Source organism: Juglans regia, chromosome 13 (assembly GCF_001411555.2).
Source record: "Juglans regia cultivar Chandler chromosome 13, Walnut 2.0, whole genome shotgun sequence".
Taxonomy (NCBI): domain Eukaryota; kingdom Viridiplantae; phylum Streptophyta; class Magnoliopsida; order Fagales; family Juglandaceae; genus Juglans; species Juglans regia.
The window spans coordinates 2,313,348-2,336,175 of record NC_049913.1 but is presented as its reverse complement, the minus strand read 5'-3'; the positions used below and the strand labels follow the sequence as shown (position 1 = coordinate 2,336,175).

General features: G+C 38.4%; 2 protein-coding genes across 2 annotated transcripts; both read left to right on the top strand.

The window, feature by feature from the left end:
* Positions 1 to 73: 73 nt before the first annotated feature.
* On the top strand, positions 74 to 15,770 carry LOC109008707 (probable protein S-acyltransferase 23). Its single transcript, XM_018988907.2, has 13 exons — positions 74 to 581; positions 980 to 1,120; positions 4,481 to 4,593; positions 5,352 to 5,431; positions 6,811 to 6,974; positions 12,720 to 12,861; positions 12,954 to 13,053; positions 13,247 to 13,304; positions 13,677 to 13,754; positions 13,885 to 13,983; positions 14,323 to 14,401; positions 14,496 to 14,644; positions 15,276 to 15,770. The coding sequence occupies exons 1-13, from the start codon at positions 351 to 353 to the stop codon at positions 15,462 to 15,464; spliced, it is 1,623 nt and encodes a 540-aa protein (XP_018844452.1). The 5' UTR covers positions 74 to 350; the 3' UTR covers positions 15,465 to 15,770.
* A 1,280-nt stretch (positions 15,771 to 17,050) lies between these two features.
* Positions 17,051 to 19,849, top strand: LOC109008706 (transcription factor bHLH25-like). Its single transcript, XM_018988905.2, has 5 exons — positions 17,051 to 17,136; positions 17,267 to 17,345; positions 17,612 to 18,154; positions 18,574 to 18,942; positions 19,208 to 19,849. Exons 2-5 carry the CDS (start codon positions 17,310 to 17,312, stop codon positions 19,280 to 19,282), a joined length of 1,023 nt encoding a protein of 340 aa, XP_018844450.1. The 5' UTR covers positions 17,051 to 17,136; positions 17,267 to 17,309; the 3' UTR covers positions 19,283 to 19,849.
* Positions 19,850 to 22,828: the final 2,979 nt, after the last annotated feature.

Genomic DNA, 22,828 nt, shown 5'->3' with positions numbered 1-22,828 from the left:
TACTGTCTACAGTTATAATCTCGTATTGGAAAAATAAACTTAACTGATTTTTTTTTTTGTGCAAATAAAAAATACTACAATTATTTTTTACAGCATATAAAAATAAAAATAATTGATAAAGATTGTTCTTCGACATCCCTAAGATCCGGGATACCTCAGTCTGTCTGAATTTCACAAGCACGCCTTTTGCAGTGGCAAAGAAGCTTCTGTAAGTTCGAACTTGAGCAGGAAGACTACGCCTTTATAGCTGATTCGCACAAAACGATCAGCTATAAACCCTAGACCTCCCCAGTTCTCGTTAACCCTGATTCTTCTCCCGGTTTCTTTGCATGTGGGGTACCTCAAAATAAATGTCTTCGTCCGAGATTGAGGTTGTGTCATCGGACTCCAAAGCCCTGCAAAACCCGAGCGGTGTGGCTGTGATCGACGTTTTCTCCGCCTGCGCATATGGGGATTTTGAGAAATTGAGGAAGTTCGAGGAAGACGGCGCCCCTCTCTCTCAACCCGACTCGAATGGGTATTACGCTCTCCAGTGGGCCGCTCTCAACAACTTCCCTGACATCGTGCAGTACATCATCGTGGTATTCTCAACACTCCGGCATTTGTGTATGTGTGTATGACATGAAAATCTTCTGAATGGAGGAATTCTTTGGCGGTCTTGTTCCAATTAGCTGAATTCGTGTTATAACTGAAAAAAACAACCCGACCTTTATGAATATTTATGAATATATGTGTTAAGATATGGATTATGTAGTTACTTATAAAAAAAAAAAAAGGAGATGGATTATGTAATGGTTTTGTTGAGGTTGGTTTGAATTTGGGTTTCACTAGAAAAGGAAGGAAAAAAGATAATTAATTTAGAATAATCCTTTGTGGTTGATTGAACATATTTTATGCATTTATTATTTGGATTGCTGGATTATGGAGTGGGTGGGGTTTGATATAGTTGGATATTCCGTTGTTATTTTTGTTGGTGAAGCATGGTGGAGATGTCAATGCAACTGACAATGTGCAACAGACCGCTCTGCATTGGTCAGCAGTTCGGGGAGCCATTGCTGTCGCAGATGTGCTCTTGCAGAATGGAGCTCGGGTTGAAGCAGCTGATGTAAATGGGTATCGGGTAATTGTCTCATTTTTTTTTTTTTTTTAATTTCTTCTTTGGAATTTGGGGTTGGTCATTTTGTGTGTAAATAAGTATTGGAAATATTATGCCAGTGAAAATAATTAGGATACATGCATCTCACGTTTTTATAATAGAGTTGTGATGGGATTGTGATTCTGGTTGTCCTGCTGTTATGGACCACCATCTTTTAATGGACACAGGTGGACATAATTACAAAAAAAAAAAACCTTGACACAGGCATCCATGATGATATGGGCATGCACCTTATTGCACATGCGACGTTTGGGTTAAGCTTCACATTGTACATGCAACTAAATAAATAAACAAAACTGTTAGGAGGACAATGTATGAATATTGCTTCTAAGATAATGATGAATTGTGATTTTTACTATGCTCCAAAACTATAAATCCAATGAACTCAAAACAACTTATTGTTCTCACATATCGCTTATAGGCCTTCCTTCAACCACTCTTCTGCCCACGTCTTCTGGAGCATAGTGAATATTGAGGATCTTGAAACCTGATTTATAAAGGTATATTGTGCTCAAGATTTTTCTCTGGCTGCATGAAGATGAAAATAGAAAGCCTAATGTAGTTGGAAAATCTATATGAAGTTTCTCACTCGCGACTCTGATTCAGCTGAAATTTTCTGTGTTGTGTTAGTGGCCTATTACAACCAGTTGAAGCTTTAACACACAATTTCAGGTTAAATCTTTTCCCAGTTCTTCAGGAAGTTGAGAATTTTGCAAGGGCTAAACAGGATCCTCATGGCTGATCTTTAATAGTTTGGAAAAATGCTTTTTAACTTGAGCTTTATTCCCAATACTTTGGTGCAATCTGCCAAATAGGTACCAGCTTTCACCATTATTTACAACCCTCAGCTCCGTGAGTAAGAAGCCTCAACTGTTGTTGAGCATATGTTTTTTTTTCGATAAGTAAGATGAAATTTTTATTGATACGAAAGAAGTAGGCGAAGCCTGTACACACAAGAAGTATACAAAAGAACACCTAAATACATTCTAGGAACCAGAAATTAAGGACAGAAAATCATGAACACTAGTTTCGTTAAGCACAATGGCTGCAAACCAGAGTAGTAAAGTGTGTACAAAAAAGTTCTGAAGTTCCTCCATTTTACACCCCCTATCTTCAAAGCAACGAGTATTCCTTTCCATCCAAATACACCACATAATGCATAAAGGAATCTTCCTCCAAACTTCAACCACTTGGGGACAGCCTTGAATCTCCTTCCAACAAGCTATTAAATCCACCACCCTCAAAGGCATAACCCAAGCCACACTAATTCTTCTAAAGATCTCATCTCACAACATTCTTGACACCTCACAATGCAGTAATAAGTGATCCATTGATTCTCAATTCTTCTTGCACAAATAACACCACTTCATAACAATGAGACCCCACTTCCTCAAATTGTGAGCATATGTATGAAGTTATCTACAAAGTTAATAAATGCATAGGTATATTGGTGATAGGTTATATAAGGACTCCGGTTTGAAAGCGAATTTAAATAAATTAGAGATGGTTCCAATTGGAGATGTTCCTAATATCCGACAACTGGCTGGCAAATTGGGGTGTGAGATCATTTCATTTCCTTTGACGTACTTGGGACTTCCATTGGGGATGGCTACGAGGGCATCCTCTTTATGGGAGATGGTGATTGAGAAGATAGAGAAGAGATTAGCGGGATGGAAGAGAATGTACTTATCAAAAGGCGGCATGATCACTTTGATCAAGAGTACACTCTCTAACCTGCCAACTTATTTCTTATCACTTTTCCCTATACCTGCAAGTGTGGTAAACCTAATTGAAAAACTCCAACGAGACTTCTTGTGGGGTGGCATGGGGTAGGAGTTCAAATTCCATCTAGTGAAGTGGGAAACGGTCTGTCGTCCTATCTCCAATGGTGGTTTGGGTATTAGAAATGTGAGGATCTTTAATCGGACGTTATTTAAAAAATGGTTGTGGAGATATAACAAGGAACCGAAAGCCTTGTGGAAGGTGGTGATTGAGCATAAATATGGAGGAAGCTGGGGGGGATGGACTACTAATGAAGTTAGAGGAGCATATGGAGTGGGGTTATGGAAACATATCATGAGAGGATAGAGGGGGAGGGGGGGGTTTACTCGACACACTCGACTTCAGTTGGGGGGGGCCTCCAGGATTAAATTCTGGAAAGATCTTTAGTGTGGGGAGATCTCCCTACAAGTTGCCTTTCCTTCACTATTCCAAATTGCTAATGATAAAGATGTTGCAGTGGCGGATGTCATGGGGTTATCGGGTGGACAGATACATTGGGACATCAGTTTTAGTAGAGTATCTCAAGATTGGGAGATGAACAACTTTGCTGATTTTTACTGCCTCTTGTACTCCATTATACCGAGCAATCAACAAGAAGATGGCTTGTGGTGGTCACCCGCTGGGAAAGGTGCTTTTTCGGTTTGCTCTATTTATAAGGTTCTCACCCAAGAGCCAAACTCTCATTTTCCTTGGAAAAGACTTTGGAGACATAAGGCACCTTCCAAAACTGCATTTTTTGTGTGGACAACATCATTGGATAAGATCCTCACAATTGATAATTTGAGGAAAATGAGGGTCCTCATAGCGGATTGGTGCTGCATGTGTAGGGGAGGGGGAGAGTCGGTGGACCATCTGCTATTACATTGTGATACAGCAAGGGCTTTGTGGACTAAGGTGATCGGTCAAGTAGAGTTGGCTTGGGTTATGCCAGAGACTGTAGTGGCAGTGTCGGCCAGCTAGACAACTATAGGAGGTTTGCAACAGGTGAAAGTGGTTTGGAAGATGATTCCTATATGCATCATGTGGTGCTTGTGGTAGGAGTGTAATGTGAGGACGTTTGAAGACAGAGAGAGATCACTAGAGGAACTTAAAGCTTTGTTTTACAGTACTCTATGTACCTGGTGCTTGTGGCAGGAGCGTAATGCGAGGACGTTTGAAGACAGAGAGAGATCACTAGAGGAACTTAAAGCTTTATTTTACAGTACTCTATGTACCTCGGCCATTGTTGTTGATTTCAATGGCATGAACCTACATGATTTTCTTATTTCTTTGGCGCCTTCTTAATTAGGGCACTCAGTGTCCTTTTATTTGTATTTGGATATGCCTTATTCTTTGATCAATAAAGTTTTGTTTACCTATTAAAAAAAAAGGTTATGTAAGGAACTTCCTTAACCTGCTGAGTATGGGTGAAGGACGTTTAATTCCAATTAACTTGGTGTTTTGTAAAAGTGAGTGCTTAATGTTATTAGCCAATGTATTGCTTGCATGTAATTGGGATATATCTTCGAAAGTGTTATTAATATACTTGCATGTTTACCGCAGGCAGTTCATATTGCTGCTCAATATGGACAAACAGCTTTCTTGAATCACGTTGTTGCAAAGTATCAAGCTGATTTTGATGTACCTGACAATGAGGGGAGGAGCCCTCTTCACTGGTATGTCTATAAGCAATGAATTGTAATATTTTCATTATGACTTGAGCTTTGCAGTTTGTCTTTGACACTGTTTTCTATTGGGGGGACGGCACAGGGTATTTGATCTTGCGAATTCTTTCTATATATATATTTTTAGTTTTCCTTCTGAGGTAAATTCAATAAACGAACCTGTGCAGTATTCCCCAAAAGGGTTTATGCACTCAACTCGATTTCTGCAAGCACTTGAGCAAGTGAGCTAAGCCTTCAATTTAGTGGTTTCTAGATCATAAAATTTGTTTTAAGTCACAGTCATGGAGCTAAGTAAAAGTACAATTTGGACCATCATTGAATATTCTATATTATTCATCTTTGTTATGGCGAATCTCCTGTATGATAATTTAAATGCAAGTATTTCATGTCTGGAAGAAATTTAGTGCAAATAAATGGAGGTGTGATATATCATGATATACGTAATAGTTTTGTACAAACTGGTACTGGGCTGCTGATTTACATGTTTAAATTTTGATTTTGTTTCTTAACAGTAGGAAAAAATTTGATTGTATTTTAATTCTTAAGGAAACTGAAAAAAAAAAAAAAAGAAACTATAAAAAACTTCTCAAGGAAACTTCGCATCTGACTGTTAGATCAAGTTTTGGTCAACTGTTCTTAATCGTTTAAATTATGAGGTCATTAGATTTGGTATTGTATAACTTGGAAATGTAGAGATTTTTCTAAGCTGATTTGGTGAAAATGTCTGCTTCTCATGTTTTCAAAACCAGGGCTGCATATAAAGGATTTGCAGATACAATTAGACTACTTCTATTTAGAGATGCATGGCAAGGCAGACAGGATAAAGACGGTAAGTAACTCAGAGATTGATCTTCTGGAACTGGTTTTATAATTTTATGATTTCTCAATTATTAATTTGACATTCCAGTTCAAATCCAGTTATAGTGTGATTCTGGAAGTTATATAGCAGGATGTGGTAGAATTCCCTGATAATACTATTCCAATTCTTTCAGAGCTGACAAATACCAACAGTGGCAATTATGACAGTGGCAATTATTAATTTATGATAAATCTCTAAATACGTTTTCATTAAAGAAGATATATACTTGCAAATCTTTAAATTGATTTGCTTTATATTTATAGTATAAAAGAAAATATAAAACAAAATAAATATCTGTTTGACTATGAATAAATTTATTTGGTATAAAAGAAAATACTCTCTTATGGAAGTTTGATTGAGTTTCTAATCGTAGTTTAGAAATGTGGAGGTGACTTTGCCCTATTTCGGGATGAGTGAGGATAGATATAACCCTCCCCCCCCCCCCCCCCCAAAAAAAAAAAAAGAAAAAGAAAATGAGATAACAGTGCAGACCAACGTAATTGAGTATTTTAGAGCTCACCTTACCCGACTGTGAGATCGTTTCAGGGGGTCTCTCCATATGTCTAATGACTATTATATTAGTTAACTTTGTTTTGTTTTAGTTTAGAATTTTTGGGTAAGTTGGCATGTGTAATTGCTTTGCGGTAGAAACACTAATGGCTATGCAATTTCCCTGACATTTTTTTATAAGTAATTTCCCTGACATTATTGTAGAACTGTATTTTGAAAAAAAAAAAAAAAGAGGTTTTCCCCCCTTTTTTATGAGTAAAATAAATTTTTTTTTTATAAGTAAATAAATTCTATTAATCAAAGAATAGGCAAAGCCTGATACATGTATAGTTTGCCCTAGCTAAGTAGGGGCTATAGAGATAAGGAAATCATGAAAATCGAGGCCATTAAAGTCTACTGCAATTGCCCAAGTACAAAGAGTTCTAAGAAATAAAACTTTCAATTCCTCCATCGATCTCTAGAGTTCTAAAAAATCTAGGCCATGAAATAAAATAATTTCATTCAAACACAATCAGAAATATGAATATTAAAACAACGTGGAGAACAGTAACCAAAATCTAGTTACGCCTGATTGTACTTGATTTTTCAATTTTATTTTATTGTAACTCCATGATTCACATAGATGCAAATAAATAATGAAAATTTTATGCTCGAGGTAAGGAAAAATCTTGCAATTGATTGAGTACTTAGCCAACCTAGAATATAAATGCACGGATAAGATATTCCAAGTACTACACCAAATTTCTGTCAAAATTCGTGTTGATCTACATTTCAGTGGCTTGGACCATTTGTAAAAGGTGGCTTTGGAAATTGTGTTAATGTTAAATATCATATTAAAGGTTGTACCCCTTTGCACTGGGCTGCAATAAGAGGAAATGTGGAGGCATGCACTGTGCTTGTACATGCCGGCACGAAACAGGAACTAATGGTGAAAGATAATGCTGGATTTACTCCTTTTCAGCTTGCATCTGATAAAGGTCATCGGCACGTTGCTCTTTTCCTTGTACGTATCTTTGTAGTGATATTGCCCTTGTTTTTATACTCCTGTACAAAGGAATTCCAAGTTAGAGTTTTAGATATGAGTAACTGTGATTATCTGAGGTTTAGTGGTACAATTTTTATAATGTGTTCTGGACAATGAATTATGAAGCTCGCTTGGTAAGAACTACTGGGAGAAAAGGTACCATATTGATCCACATTAGCAACATGTTTATCTGGAAAACCGACACCTGTTATCATAGACATGTCTGTGCTCACCAGCTAATTGTACACAATGCCCAAATTCATTTTTTTTCCTTCACTTTTTTTTTTTTTTTATAGGTAATAAGTTAATTCATTGATACTTGATAGAAAGATAGACATAGCCCAAGTACACTAGGAGCAACAGAAGCATACACCTATTTAGGAACTAGATACAGTTACAAGGAAATCATGGAAGCTGAAACCATTGAAATCTAAAGCTATGGCCCACAAAAACAAAGTCTTCCAGAAAAAACTATGAAACTCTTCCAAGGAACGTTCATGATCCTCAAAAAGTTGCTCATTTCCTTCGCTCCAAATATACCAAAAAATACAAATAGGGGCCATCTTCCATACGCCTGCAATTTATGGTGTCCTAGTGATCGCTCTCCAACATGCTAGTAGTTCAACCACCCTGCCGGGCATTACCCATGCTACTCCCAGTTTGCTGAAAAAATAATTCCATATATCTCTAGCAAACTCACAATGTAAAAGTAGATAGTCCGCCGTCTCACCACTATTTCTACATAAACAGCACCAATCCGCGATGATTAAACCACGTTTTCTAAGGTTATCAACGGTCAAAATCTTCCCTAAAGCTACTGTCTAGACAAAGAATGCGGCCTTGGTGGGTGCTTTACTCCTCCATATGTTCTTCCAAGGGAAATTGTGCCTTTGTTGCATGGTAATAGAGTCATAAAAAGAACGTATTGTGAATTTACCTCTCCTAGAGAGTCTCCATACCATCGCATCTTCAGTTGTGGCCACAAGAGCAGTATTATACAGCAAGTTGAAAAAGTCCACCAGGATATTCACTTCCCAATCATGAGCCTCCCGAGTAAGATTAATGTTCCACTCTTGGGAACCTTGATGAAGTACCCGCAGATCGGCCACCATGGCTTCCTTATCCCGTGCAATGCTAAAAATTGTTGGATAAGCATCCTTCAAAGCTGTGTCTCCCACCCACGTATCCTTCCAAAAGCTAATTCTATTACCATCCCCCAAGCACAACCGAGTATTACTAGCAAAAGAGCACCAACCTTTCCTTATGTACTTCCATAGTCCCATTCCATATGTCCCCCGGCCCTCTTTAGAACACCAACCCCCATCGTTTACTCCCATACTTCGTGTCAATCACCCCTTTCCATAAAGCTTCCCTCTCAAAGTTATAGCACCACAACCATTTACCTAGTAATGCCTTGTTGAAAGCCCTCACATTTCGAACCCCCAACCCACCATCCCTCAAAGGAGAGCAAACCTTGTCCCATCCCACTAAGTGAAACTAAACTCATCTCCTATTCCACTCCATAAAAAATCACGTTGAAGCTTCTCTATTCTAGTTGCAATGCTAGCGGGAAGAGGAAATAATGATAAGTAGTACGTAGGAAGATTGGATAAAATACTCTTAATTAGTGTAATCTGCCCCCCTTTTGATAAATACAACTTTTTCCATCCGGCCAACCTACGCTCAGATTTTTCCAGCACCCCCTCCCAAATAGACTTAGCTTTGAAAGTACCCCCAACGGAAGCCCAAGGTACTCCAACGGCAATGAAGAAACCATGCAACCAAGATGCTAGCCAACCCCCTGATATGGTTTACATCTCCAACTGCTACCATCTTCGTCTTGACAAGATTAATTTTCAGCCTAGATACAACTTCAAAACAGAGTAGGATGGCCTTCAAAGATTGGATATGTTCTGCATTGGCCTCACAAAACAGCAAGGTATCATCTGCAAACAAAATGTGAGAAATAATGGTAGGGCCGTATGAAGCTCCCACTGAAAATCTTGAAGAAAATCCTCCCCCTACTACTGCCGACACCATCCTAGTTAGTACCTCTATTACTAAGACAAATAAGAGAGGTGATAATGGATCACCTTGTCGTAGTCCCTGCGAACTATTAAAGAAGCCCACAGGATCACCATTTACCAAGACCGAGAAACGAGCTGTGGACACACAATGTCTTATCCACATCCTCCATCTTTCCCCAAAACCACATCTACTCAACATATATATCAAGAAATCTCAATTAACGTGATCGTATGCCTTCGCCATATCTAGCTTGCATAGAACCAGATATGGAGTCCATATCAGGTGGACTCCCGACCTGACTCTGTTATTGAAGCATTCATTGGCGATAAGAACCGAGTCTAAAATTTGTCTCCCCCTCACAAAGGCATTTTGGGATTTAGAGATAATCTTTTCCATGACTGTGCTCATCCTATTAGCAAGGACCTTTGATAATATCTTATACACACTGCCCACGAGACTAATCGGTCTAAAGTCTTGTACCTCTGTTGCACCAGATTTTTTTTGGGCCGAGAGCAATAAAGGTAGCATTTAAGTTTTTTTTTCAAATTTGCCATGAGTGAAAAATTCCTGAATAACCAGCATAACATCCTCTCTCACCACCTCCCAATAAATCTGAAAAAAAGTCAAAGTGAAACCATCCGGCCTGGAGCTTTATCTTTATTCATTTTCCTGATTACTAGTATTACCTCTTCCTCTTCAAATGGTCTCCAACCACACCATGCTATTTTGATCAATGCCCTCACAGTCTAGACCGTCCACTGTAGGCCTCCATGTAGGAGGTTCTGACAACAAATTTTCAAAATGGCTAGCCACAAAATCCTTCATCACGACCTGATTAGAGGATGCAACTCCCTCAATATTCAAGGACTCAATGGAATTAAACCTTCTATGTGCATTAGCCACTTGGTGAAAAAACTTAGTACATTTATCCCTCTCCCGAAGCCATAGAGCCTTGACTTCTGCCTCCACAAAATCTCCTCCATTAGAGTCAATCTTTCAAGTTCAGAAACTACTTGCTCTTTACGGTTGTTCTCAACTCCTACACCCTCCAAGCTTTGTAACTCTTGGATCAAGCTCTTCTTCTGTAAGGTTACATCACCAAACACCTATTCATTCCATGTCTTCAAATCCATCTTCAAAGCTTTCAATTTCCTGGCCAACACATTGCTCGAATTGCCCTCAAATAAGTAAGAACTCCACCATTGTCTAACCAAGTCCACAAAACCCTCATTTTTTAACCACATATTCTCAAACTTAAATGGCCTTCTACCCCCTGGAATACCACCACCATCGAGCATTATAGGAAAATGATTAGAACATATCCTCGAGTGTCTTTTCTGGCTTACATTTGGATATTGTAGGTCCTATGAAGGGGAAATGAGAAACTTGTCCAATCTTGTCGAAGAATAATGATTAGACCAAGTATACTCACCTCCCATTAGGGGTATGTCCATAAGACCTGACTCAAAAATGAAATCTGAGAAATCCACCATAGCTTGATTTTGACGTCCCTCCCCTGATCTTTTACTGGAAAATCTTGTCACGTTAAAATCTCCTCCAATACACCATGGAGCCTCCCACCAAGAACATAGCCCAGCATGCTCATCCCAAAGCATCCACCTTTCACTATCCAAATTAGGACCATATACCCCAGCAAAGGCCCAAAGTAAACCATTGTTAGAATTTTTAAAGAAACACCCCACCGAGAACTCCATCATAAACTCATCCATGCTCTCCACCACCCTCTTATCCCACATAACCAAAATACTACCCGAGACCCCATTTGAGGGTAAGTCCGTCCAACCTGCGTATGGGCAGCTCCATATGCTCCGAATAATACTTCGATTGATAAGCTTCAACTTTGTTTCCTGCAAACAAATTATGTCTACCTTCCATTGCCTTAATAAAGCTCTTATTCGAAGGCGTTTATTAATCTCATTCAGCCCCCTAATATTCCAACTCAATATTTTGAGCTTCATTTATCAACTGTACTAACCCTTCCCTTGTTTCTTCCACGACTCGCACTCCCCTCCTTTCCATCATAATTAATAGACCACATCAACTTCTTCAGCTCCCTATCTCTTCTTGACCCTGCACCATGTTGTCCTGCCTCAATGGCTATAATCAAAGCCTTAAACTGCTCTTCATAGCCCACACACGAGATCCCCATACAGCTCTGAAGTTCCTCTACTTTTTTCAATATCCAGTCTGAGGAAATACTAGGAGGAACCATGCCTAATGGGGTAGGATCCTCTCCTACAGCCTCCTCCCCCTTTGTTGAATATTTGTGGGGGTCAAATAATGTCAACGTACCTTCTCCCTCATCTCTGTGAGCGAACTCTTCTGTAGTTCCCTCAGAACCGAGAGCCATTTCTTCCCCCAACGGCTTTATTTGAATCTAGGCCAAAGATGACGGTGACCCAAGGCTTGCCTTAAAAGACTGAGGCACCCCACGAAGAGATGACCCTCCCAGAGCAACTCCAGAACCATCAACAACAGGTACGTGTACAGCACCGTCTTCAACTTCTCTCACCACCACTTCCGGCGATTGTGGGGCCACCGTCGGACCACCACTTGAGACGTCGCAGGCCATCGCCCTTGTCTGTGCTGGACACGGCGCAGGACTCGGGCCTGATGAGGATGGTTTGGGCATCTCTAGCATACCCGAAATCTTGGATTTTGGGCCCTTCTCCTGCCAAACTCGGCGTGGGCTTCTGCTCAGGCCCAACCCAGTTACAACCTTCTTCCCCTTCAGATCAGCCTCACCTCCCTGGCCCACACTCCCAGCTTGAGGCCCATTAGTCTGAGCCTAACCCATCTTCGATTGCCCACTAGTCTGAGGTTGATCTTGAGGCCCACTTGGGCCACAGCCCGCATCCATGCCCAAGCCCACTCCCAGCCCTTTAGACCCCTCTGTGCACTGTGTCATCCAAGCTATATTAGCTTGTAGCAAATCAACTTGGCTCTTCATTTCCTATAAAGCATGAATCACACTTTCCTCATACAGACTGACAACAACTTTGTCTACCATTCGCGTTTGAACTTCTGTAGAAATGACGGCACCCCTTTGTAGGCCTACCCCTCTTGAGCCTGCGAAAGTGTCAGAGTAATGGCTAACCCTACCACTACCTCTGGGCTGTAGCACCTCCCTGTAAGATTGAGATGGAGGTTGTTGTGGAGGCAGGGAAGAACCTGCACAACTAGCCACCTTCAGCCTCCACCCCCTTCCTTCCTTGTCCTATGGAATGAACAAGAAATTTTGATTCCCCCCCCCCCCAAAAAAAAAAAAAAAACTCCATCAACGCCATGAAGCAGGCTCGTGAGTTAAGGTGACGCTGAGCAACATATCATCTGTCACCATCTCTATGAGCAGAATAATACCCCTGCCTCCCAGCCTTCAATCTGTCCTCCAAGGCTTTTAAGAACCACCTTGCCGTGCCTATCCCTACACTAATCTCTTTCACCACCTTCCAACCTTTCTCTGTTATGTGAACAAACCTCACATCCCTTAGTATCTCAAAAGCCTTGGATTCAATAAACACTAGTTGCGAAGGACCCATAACTCACCAATAGCAAACACTCACTCAAATGTTTATATTGAGTTTACCTTGTTCCAAACTTGGTTGTCAGTCTTTAAATTGTTCATACCTTACAATGCATTGCACATGATCATAATCTTTTTTTTTGGGGGGGCAGTCTAATGCACAGCGGACTCACAGCAACAACAACTGTGTAAACAAAATTTGCCATGGAAAGATGGCGGATATAGGTTATGCACCTATTCTATTCTGCATTATAATAATTCTCATGGTTCTCTTCATCAACTCAGTTCTTGCAGGTAAATAAGCTAGTTTTTTGCAATTTCCTTCCAGTTGCAGATGGAGGTATGCTATATTGTCAATCATGACTGAATTTTACTACTTGTGCTAGCTCCTAATCTTGCAAAGGTTACTGCTGTTGTTGGACTTTGGGGATGGACTGCTGTTTCTCTAGCGGTTGTTTCACTGATTATGTTCTACAGGTGTAGTAGGTAATCTCGAGCTCTGCCATACGTCTGATTTACCATTAGTAGTTTTTGGCATTTGACAGTTATCTCATAGCACCGTTTCTAGACATGGTGTAATACGTTTTTATTTATCTAGAAGAGTGCTGCTACATGGAGCCTGTCATTATACCATAAAATCTAAATTACCTCTGTGACATTCTCTGGTTGTTTGGTGCAGTAAAGATCCCGGTTATGTAAAAAGGCAGGGAGATGTGGGTAGTCATAAAGATACAGAGGTGTGTTCTATCTCTAATGCAGTACATGTTTCCTATTGTACTATGCGGCCTATTACAATAAAATTGCTTACTTCAAAGTCAGGTTATGTGGATTATTCAGATATGTTTAATTGGATAATAAAAAAGGGATAATATTTCGGGTTTTAGAGTTCACCACCCAAATCTGAATCTATTATTTAGTGGACGTCCTGTCCTGTTGTCCAATTCAATCTGTCTACACCAAAAAGTAAATGATACAACTGAAATATATCACACATAAGAGTCTTAAGTTATATTCTATTCTACTTATAAAAAAAAGTTGTATTCTATTCCTTGCTGTGGGACTGCGTGCAGATGTAACTGTATTCCAAATGATATTCTGATCTTCTACAGGATCTTTTGTTGAATATCGATCTAGACAGTTCCCCTATATGGACTGGTAATTGGTCTCAATTATGCCCTACCTGCAAGGTTTGCTTGATGAACTTTTTATTTTCCAAGTTGTTTAGATAATACTCTAAATGTTCTTCTATATGCATATAAACGATTGAGTTGCTGTCTTGAATAGTTTTAGTGTATTTTATCAATTCCTTCTTTTCAGATAATAAGGCCTGTTCGATCCAAGCACTGCCCCACATGCAAGCGATGCGTGGAACAGTTTGACCATCATTGCCCATGGATATCTAATTGTGTTGGGAAGGTGAGAAGTTGTACTAAAACTATTTAGTCCAAAGAAAAAAGGAAAATAAAACCTTGTGCTGGATTCATAAGATTGTCTTTTTGTAAAATAGGTAAGATACAGGTATTAAAAATTGTATCAGTAAACTATTCGTATTTTGTTGTCGAAACATATTTTTTGGGTTTCTTACATCTTCTCAGTTTCATCCATTCTTCTGTTGAATAAATAGTGCAATAATGAAAAAATAAGAAGCTATATGTGATTCTGCTACTAAATTTGCAGCATTAGTGTTTCCTTTTTTCTTTTTAATCCCTTTCCTTTCAATTAGCTTCACTATCACCTTGATGATGCATGTTGCAGAGGAACAAGAGGGACTTCTTTGTTTTTCTCTGCCTGGGAACTTTGACATCATTTCTTGCTGCAGCAGTTGGAATTCAAAGTATGGTGGTTTAATCTTTGCTGGTGCATATATTTTGGTATATGTTTTGTCGTTTTCATTTTTGGACTAGATAGCGTCCTTGTTTTTTTCACAGGGATTTGGATGGAGACACCAGTCTTGCCAACCGAAGAAACATGGATTCATCATGTGGTAGTTCAACATCCTGGTGGTCTTGCATTTTTGCTCGTGGACATTATTATTTTACTTGCTGCCACTGTCTTAACTGTGTCACAGGCCACGCAGGTGATTTAATAAACCATTACCAACAGTTTCTTGAAGAATGCTTATAACAAAATGTTTATATTCTCGAGTACGCTGCCTGGGAGCATGTATGTACACACACTTGTTCATGTTGGCCAAAGGATGCCATGGTATGTGGGTCTGTGGAAAATTGACCAACTGCATTGTCTGAGATTGGGAGACTGATTAGTTGAATAAAGGATGCCTAATTATGTTATTGTACAGAAGAAAAGGATGAATAGAAAGATTGGGATTATAAAATTTTAGGTGCAGTACAGTTAAGGCGTGAGCTATTATGTCACAAAATAGCACTTTCAGGTACTTGATAAATTCATGAAGTATCTAACATTTTGGAGTTCTAACATACCATTTTTTACTGTTGCACCCCCCAATCTAATTTTGGGGAAGTAGAACAGTTATGCATAAATTTATTTCTATATTAGAGTCAAATAAAATTTATTTTGATATAAGCATAATTGTAAGATGCTAAAAAGATACCTGCTAACTCTCAAAAGTTGCGCCTTGAAGCCTTAATAAATATGAATCTTATGCCATCCTGATGTTTCCAGTTACTGTCTTCAGAACTTCCGAGTAGTGATTAATTGTTAATGGATTGTTTATATTTTTAATGCAGATAGCTCGAAATATCACTACCAATGAATTAGCAAATGCCATTCGTTATGGGTATCTTCGTCGTCCAGATGGGCGGTTTCATAATCCATATAACCATGGGTGCCAAAAGAATTGTGCAGATTTTCTTATTCAAGGCTACACAGATGATGATGAAATTGCTTGGCCACCATTACAGCAAGTTGCTAGGTAGAGTTATTGTCATGATGTGCAGGTTTACAGCCAAGCTTGGTTTCCTAGTCTCAATCATGGTGGCCGCCTCCCTCTATCACGGGTCCTGAATCTGTTGTTGTATAAACCCTTGATCAGTTAGGGATACTACAGTCCAATTTATAGTTACCCATAGGTATTATTGATTACCATCAGATAGAAAAGAAATAGAATATTTTTTATTCTTGTACAATGTTCTATCCTGTATTCCAAAATTGACTTCGAGGAACCTGTTTATACAAGTTCTTTAATAATGGGAAAAATGAAGAGATGAGTGTAATTTAACAAAGCTCCATTGGGAAACTCGTGTAGTTTTTGAACTAGCAGGAGTTTTGCGTCTCCCCAAGCTTTTGGACTTCTAATTCTGTTTCAGCATTTGCTACTATAGTTTTAACATTACCATTATTTCCAATGGATCTCTTTTGACATTTTCGCCCGAAATGTAACACAGATTATATATGACCATAATTGAAAGAAATGCAAACACAAGTAGAAAGTCTTCCAAACATGCCTTCGAAATGTAATGAGAGCTATGGGTGGATTAACACAGAGTCTTGAAATTTGGTTGATGTTGGAAGTTAGGTTGATGTTGATGGAAGCTAGGTTGCATGCATGGAAGTACTTTCTAGATTGCTGGCTGGGCCCCTTTCTCTCATGTATCCTGATGGTGTAATTGCTGAGGGCTCTTGATATCAAAATGCAGCTATGTAGAAATTAGAAATGAAATGGTCGGCCATTTCACACTTTACCAAGTCCACCTTTTGCCAACTTTTGTGGAGGTACTGCCCATATAGCAGATCATGCATTTATAATCAACATTGTCAAACTTAGGCCTCTGCCATTGATCTACTGACTTCGGCAACGTAAGCAACTTTTGATTCCAAGTTTCTCGGATTGTTTTCAAAAGAATATATGTCCCTGTTCCAGTTTGAATTTCTTCATACACCACTATTTCTTTGCATGCCTTGTCATCCGGTTTAATCATGAGCCGACCTCTTTATGAGTCGGTTTGACAGGCCACAGTGACTCAACAATCTGTGCACTTGGCCACGAGTCACCACTGTATTGGGTCAAACTATACAAAGTCAAACGAAACTTTTGGAATTAAAACCAATTATTTTGTAACCTATTTTTATAGATGACACGTCTGAACTCACATGGGATTAAACTGTTATGGGTTGGGTTACCAGCTTTCTGTGTAAACATATTGGCTTTGATTTTGAATGTGAAGGAAGAAAATAAGATGGCGGGGGGGGGTCGGCAGCTTTATGATAGAGACTTTTGTGAGGGGCCACATGTTTAGGATTAGTGTGTAGATTAGCAAAGGATTGAATGAAATTTCAGCGGCTAGTTGGTGAAGCTTCCTCCTAAAAGTCCACAAAACAACAAAAGTGATTTGCTTATGGGTTATGATGAGTACCAATTTGTCAGCTTGAAGTGACCCGCTTGGATATAATAAGTGATTTTCCTATGCATAATTGCAATAAACAATGAGTATCAGAATGTCTATGGCCAATTAACAACCACCCGTGATAGAGAACGTGCAACTATAATCCTCTATATAATGAACCAGAACTGCCAATGTTGAAGAAGCTGACAGTCTCCATCCTCCAGTGGGCACAAGGAAAAAGGAAAGCTTTGGTCATTACTGAAAGGTGAGCTTTCTCATTACCAAGACTACATTCTTAGCAACACTTTTGATGGCCTGTTTGTTGTTATTCGGATATGGGATTATTAGAATTGAAAACCCAACTAATCAGCTTTAAATGTTGACTTCTCATGCAGGATTCTCCCTTGAGCTCTTTTGATCAATAAAGGAGTTCTTCTAATGGAGATTTCTTCCATAGGAGGGTCATCTGAACTGGTAAGGGGTAATGTGCTTCTGCAATCATGATTATCCATGAAATCTAGAAGCACTTCTGCAACTGAATGGAGTTCTATGAATAAGGATGTTACTAAAATTTTGTTTTGAACAATATTGTTGGTATTCTATATACTTTGACTGCTGTAACAATTTGGAACTTACTTTGGTTTCTGACATGGTTTTATGAGAAATTCAAGTACTCTGGAGCAATTTGAGCATTTTCCGACAATAAGAAAATGATAACGAGGAAAATATCAAATTTGCAGGGTATGGAGGATCCTAGGTTCATCAATCAGTGGCACATGAACTCTGTCGATGAGCTCAGCTTACTGCCACTAGCAGCTACATTTGGAGAGAGTTTGCAACACTCATTCACTCATCCAAACTTCAATCTCAAAAACGCCATGGCAACTCCTCAGACTGGTACTGACATACCCATGAAACAGCTCAAATCCAACGGCTGGAACTCTTACAAACTTGAAGATGCATCATATCCACAACTTCCCCCTACTCCAAGCGTTCTATCATTTGCCAATGCGAACTACGCAAATCAAATGGGGATTGTAAAGCCTAAAGAGGAGGCAGTATGTTCCCAGAGCATGAACACCCTTCCTTCTGATATTTTAATTTCTCAAGGTTCCTTGGGGAACCAAAATTATGTATTTAAGGCCTACCAGGGTGGTAAGAGGATTAACACAAGCACCAGACTTTCTCAAACACAAGATCACATTATAGCAGAAAGGAAAAGGCGAGAGAAGCTCAGCCAGCGGTTCATTGCTTTGTCTGCTATAGTTCCTGGCCTAAAGAAGGTATCAGATTCATTAAAAATTATGTTTTCTTGATATTGCCTCTTGGATTATTTTGTTCTCTTGTTTATATTTTTATTATCCCCGATTTGATAGAACAAAAAAGAAAATGAGATTAGAAAATATAAACTTAGCTTTCAAACAATACATATATATATATATATATATAATTGCTAAGCTGAAATTGGACTATACCATCTCTTTGACTACATCCTCTTGGTATCTTATCTAAATTATCTGCCAGCCTTGTTAAACCGCCTCTGTATAAAATATATCTTGTTTTCCTTCTCTGTCATTTTCGGTTGTAATTGTTCAATCAAAATCATCTGAAAAAGGCAAGAGATTAGTAATACATAATTCTAACATGAGTGTTTCTGCTAAAGAACTCTCAATGCCAACTCAAATTTTCATGCTGTTGACAGATGGACAAGGCTTCTGTTCTTGGTGATGCTATTAAATACCTGAAACAACTGCAAGAGCGAGTGAAGACGCTTGAGGAACAAACTACGAAGAAAAACATAGAATCAGTGGTCTTTGTAAAGAAGTCACAACTCTTCGTTGATGGTGACAACTCCAACTCAGGCTTCTCCAGCGAACCGCTCGATGAGCATCTACCAGAAATTGAAGCAAGGTTCTGTGACAAAAATGTCCTCATAAGAATTCACTGCGAGAAAAGGAAAGGAGTGCTAGAGAAATCGATCACTGAAATTGAAAAGCTCCACCTAACAGTCATTAATAGTAGTGTCATGACATTTGGGAGTTCTGCTCTCGATATCACTATTATTGCTCAGGTTATTTCTTAAATTCTTCCATGGACCGAATCTTTAAAAGTATAGTAGCTTCTTAGAGTGGAAATTCAATACTTTTTCGTGCTCCTGGCCTAAGTCCTACTTTTGGAGTTGCAATGAAAAGATTGTTGTTGTTCATAGGTCTCTAAAATGAAAATATTTGCACCAAATGAAGCCTCAAACACACACACACACACACACGACACGCAACCAGAAGTTTTCCTTCTAAAAAGTTCGCCCACATGAATGTCCTCTTAACATTGTGCAGATGGATGAGGGATTCTCCATGACAGTAAAGGATCTTGTGACGAATCTGCGCTCAGCTTTTGAACTTATCCTGTGAAACCAAGTTGCAATTTCAGCTAAGATGTGGAATAAACACTTTCATAGTTTCTTTGCTGCTGCTAGAAGCTTCAGAAGACTAGGAATAATCCTCAAATATACAATCGGTCCTTGTCTTATCTTTTTACTTAATTTCTGCTTACAGGGCCTGTAATGGTGTACCATCTTAGACCATCTATTTTTAAGCTTATTTGCTGTGAGGTCCATTTATTGGGTGGGTTTTTTTTATGTTAATTTTTGCATGGTTAAATTCTTGACCATGTTAATGACCCACCTGTTTCAAAAGAGTGACATGACAGCTTGTCTGGGCATTTTTTGTGTGTGATGTTGAAAGAATGTCAACTGAACCTGTGTTGTGTCCCCTTCTCTCCTGAAGTGGTTGAAGAGGGAAAATGGTTTTTTAGTGTAGACCAGCAGGCCTCTGTTTCAGTAGTTGTTGCTTTGTCATGTTTTAGAGGCACCTTGAAAGAAAATTCTTCTTGGACCTCTTTTCTCCCTTTAATGCTGTAATGTCATTGGATTGTAACAGTTGAGTTGATATAATGCAATAATTGTGACTTTTTATTCATCTTCCGTGAATTATTCATATGTGCAAGAATGTCAAGCACAAACTCGAAATATTATGTAATGGCCATTGTGGAATAAACATGTACTTGAAGACAACAGGTCTTAAGATCTTAATGCTAAATTCTTGAAGTGATAGGCATTTCAGCTGGTAAGTTCAAGTTAGTTTTTAACTGTTGAATCTGACAGAACTATAAATCACACACAACTGCCTTCTGCTCTACTTCTTCCTCCTGATCCTCTTCAAATTGTTGCAAAGCTTTACTGAGCTTCAAAATCTCAGTGCTCATTGCAAATGTTTCAGATATTCCTTTCTGGTTTGCAAGTGTTGTCGTGGTACTTGGTGCCGATGATGGTTCACGACCTGCGTCACTGTGTGACAAATTGTGTCTTGGTAAAATAAACGAAATAACTAGGAGAAAATCCATTAATTCATAATTGAGAGGGACAAAAGCATGACATACTGAGGATAGAACATCTTCTCATTTTGACAACTTTTGGAGTATATTGAGAATGAAAGCAATTAATTTGGTATCAATCACACCAAGGTCATCATCTCTGTGGAAAAGTAATGAAAATACAGGAAACACAACAAACTTTTCTCCCAACCACTGGCGTTTGGACATAATTCAGCCTATAAGGTCACAAGGGGCACCTAAAATTTAAAGTAGAACTTCAAGGTTATATGTATATAATTGACATCTCTTGTCCTGTGTGCTAGAAGATGCCTTTGTACTAAAATCTCTCTGCAATTATTTTCAGTTTCTGTCTTCTTTTTTATAATATGGTTGTCGTGATGACTAAGCTACTTGGGCAACAAAACAAATGAAATGATATTCTAGTAATCACAGATATAACAGTTGCACATATACGTACCTAGTAGGCCAAGGATCCGGTGAATCATTCATGCCATTAGGTTGAGAACTAAGGTTATCACCATGTTGAGAGAAACGAAACTGAGTTGGTGTCTGATAATGACTTGGAAAGGATTGACAGTCCTGAAAATATGGAATATGATAAGGGTATCAAAACGGGAATGACTGTTGCTTGCATCAACAAACCATTTTGTGTTGTCTCAGTCCCCACACAAGATTATGATCTAGCTATGACTCTCTCTCTCTCTCTCTCTCTCTCTCCCTCTCTAACTAAATAGAATTATGTTTTCCTTAATTGGAGAACACTGAGATTCCTCTGAAAATAATAGTGGGATCTACTATTAAAAAATTATTTTTTTTATGTGGGTCTCATATTTATTCATTTTTTTCAAAGTGATTGCACGGCGTTTGCGTACTTACGATTGCAACTATCATTTCTCTATTTTTGGATTCTCTGAATACATAGAAAAATATTAGAGCCGTACTGTCATATAGATTGATTACAGAAGTTTTTTTTTTTAAAAAAACGTATACCTTTCCAAGTGGTGTCAATAGGATTATAATTCCAAGAAGAAAATATGCATGTCGATTATTTGAAACTTATTGAACATTATCAGCTTTTAATATTTTTCAATGGAATTGGCAAGATCCCAATGAATATGGGACCCTGTTTGGTTGGAAACAAGCATGCAGAAGACAAGAGGATCAAGCAGAACATGATGCCACTACTGGATATATATACTGCTTACAACTAAGAAGAAGGAAAAGATAAACATTCCCATGTTAGCATTGACTGTACCTTGAAGCCTCTCTGTTTTGTTATATTCTACTCATTCAAATTGAAGTTAGATGCGATATTCGACCTTGACCTTGAAGCTTAGACGTTAGACAGTACTGCTGCATGCCGAACTTATACGAGTTCCAGGTCAAGTAGCACTGTTAAACTCCATTGATTTTAGGGTTATGAGCAGTGCCATCGATCGTTTTCAAAGATTTGAAAATCGAAAGCCTGTCTCACTCTTTTCTACGTGGCCTTTTAGCTTTGAATTCTACGACCCAATATATATAATTATGCACCTATTCTTTTGACTTTATTGGATAGCTAGACTCGATGGTATAGTATTCATTACTGATTCAGGAAGCAACTAAAATGGGTTTTCAAATCAAGAATCTTCATTAATTTAGTACTATCAACCTTAATTTCCAGTTTTCTTGGAGTACTGGACATAATTGGTCATGTGTTCTGTTCCGTTGAGGAATATTAATTGTGGACCTTAATGATCATCAAGCTTTCCTTAGCTGGTTTTCAAATAATTTAATTTTTCTGTATGATTGCATGACAAATCACCGGCAAACTCAGTGGGGGAAAGCTGGAAGCGTGTTGATTTTCATGGCTCTACTTGGGAGAACTGTTCGCTTGGTCTTTCAAACAGGATGTCATAAATATACACACATATATTATATGGGAAATGCTCTAATCACAAAGAGATTACATAAAAATAATCATACAAATTGACGTGGTTTGATGTGATTCGTCATATTATAAAATTATTTTATTGTAAAGTATAAAATTGTTGAAAAGGCATGAAACTTGAACATCCGAAAGGAATAAAAATGAAAAATGCTACAAGAGATCCCATCAAAAGTAAATTCACAAACTGACATGGTTTGATATGATACGTTACATAGCTTGTGACTATATCATTTCTATAATTCAATGTCTATTATTTTGCACACTTGTTCCCCTTCAATGTTAGATTAGAGGGAAAAAATAAAAAATAGGATAGGGAATAGAAATCTGCCAAAATGTTTGGACAAATTTATAGTATGTTTAGAGCTAAGAAGTTAACACTAATTGATATTATGCATTTTAATTAGTTTTTTTTATAGAAGTTATTTTAAAAATATATCACATCAATTAGTGTGTTATAGATGATCAAATTCATGAAGATAATGATATTTCTATAAAAGAAAATACTTTGAAAGTGGGAATAAATCATCGATGCTAATAAATATTAACACCAATGCAATGCTATTGTAATTTTAACAAATATTTTCTGAATGAGAGGAATGTTTATATGTGGGCCTGACAGTTAGAAATCGAGCCT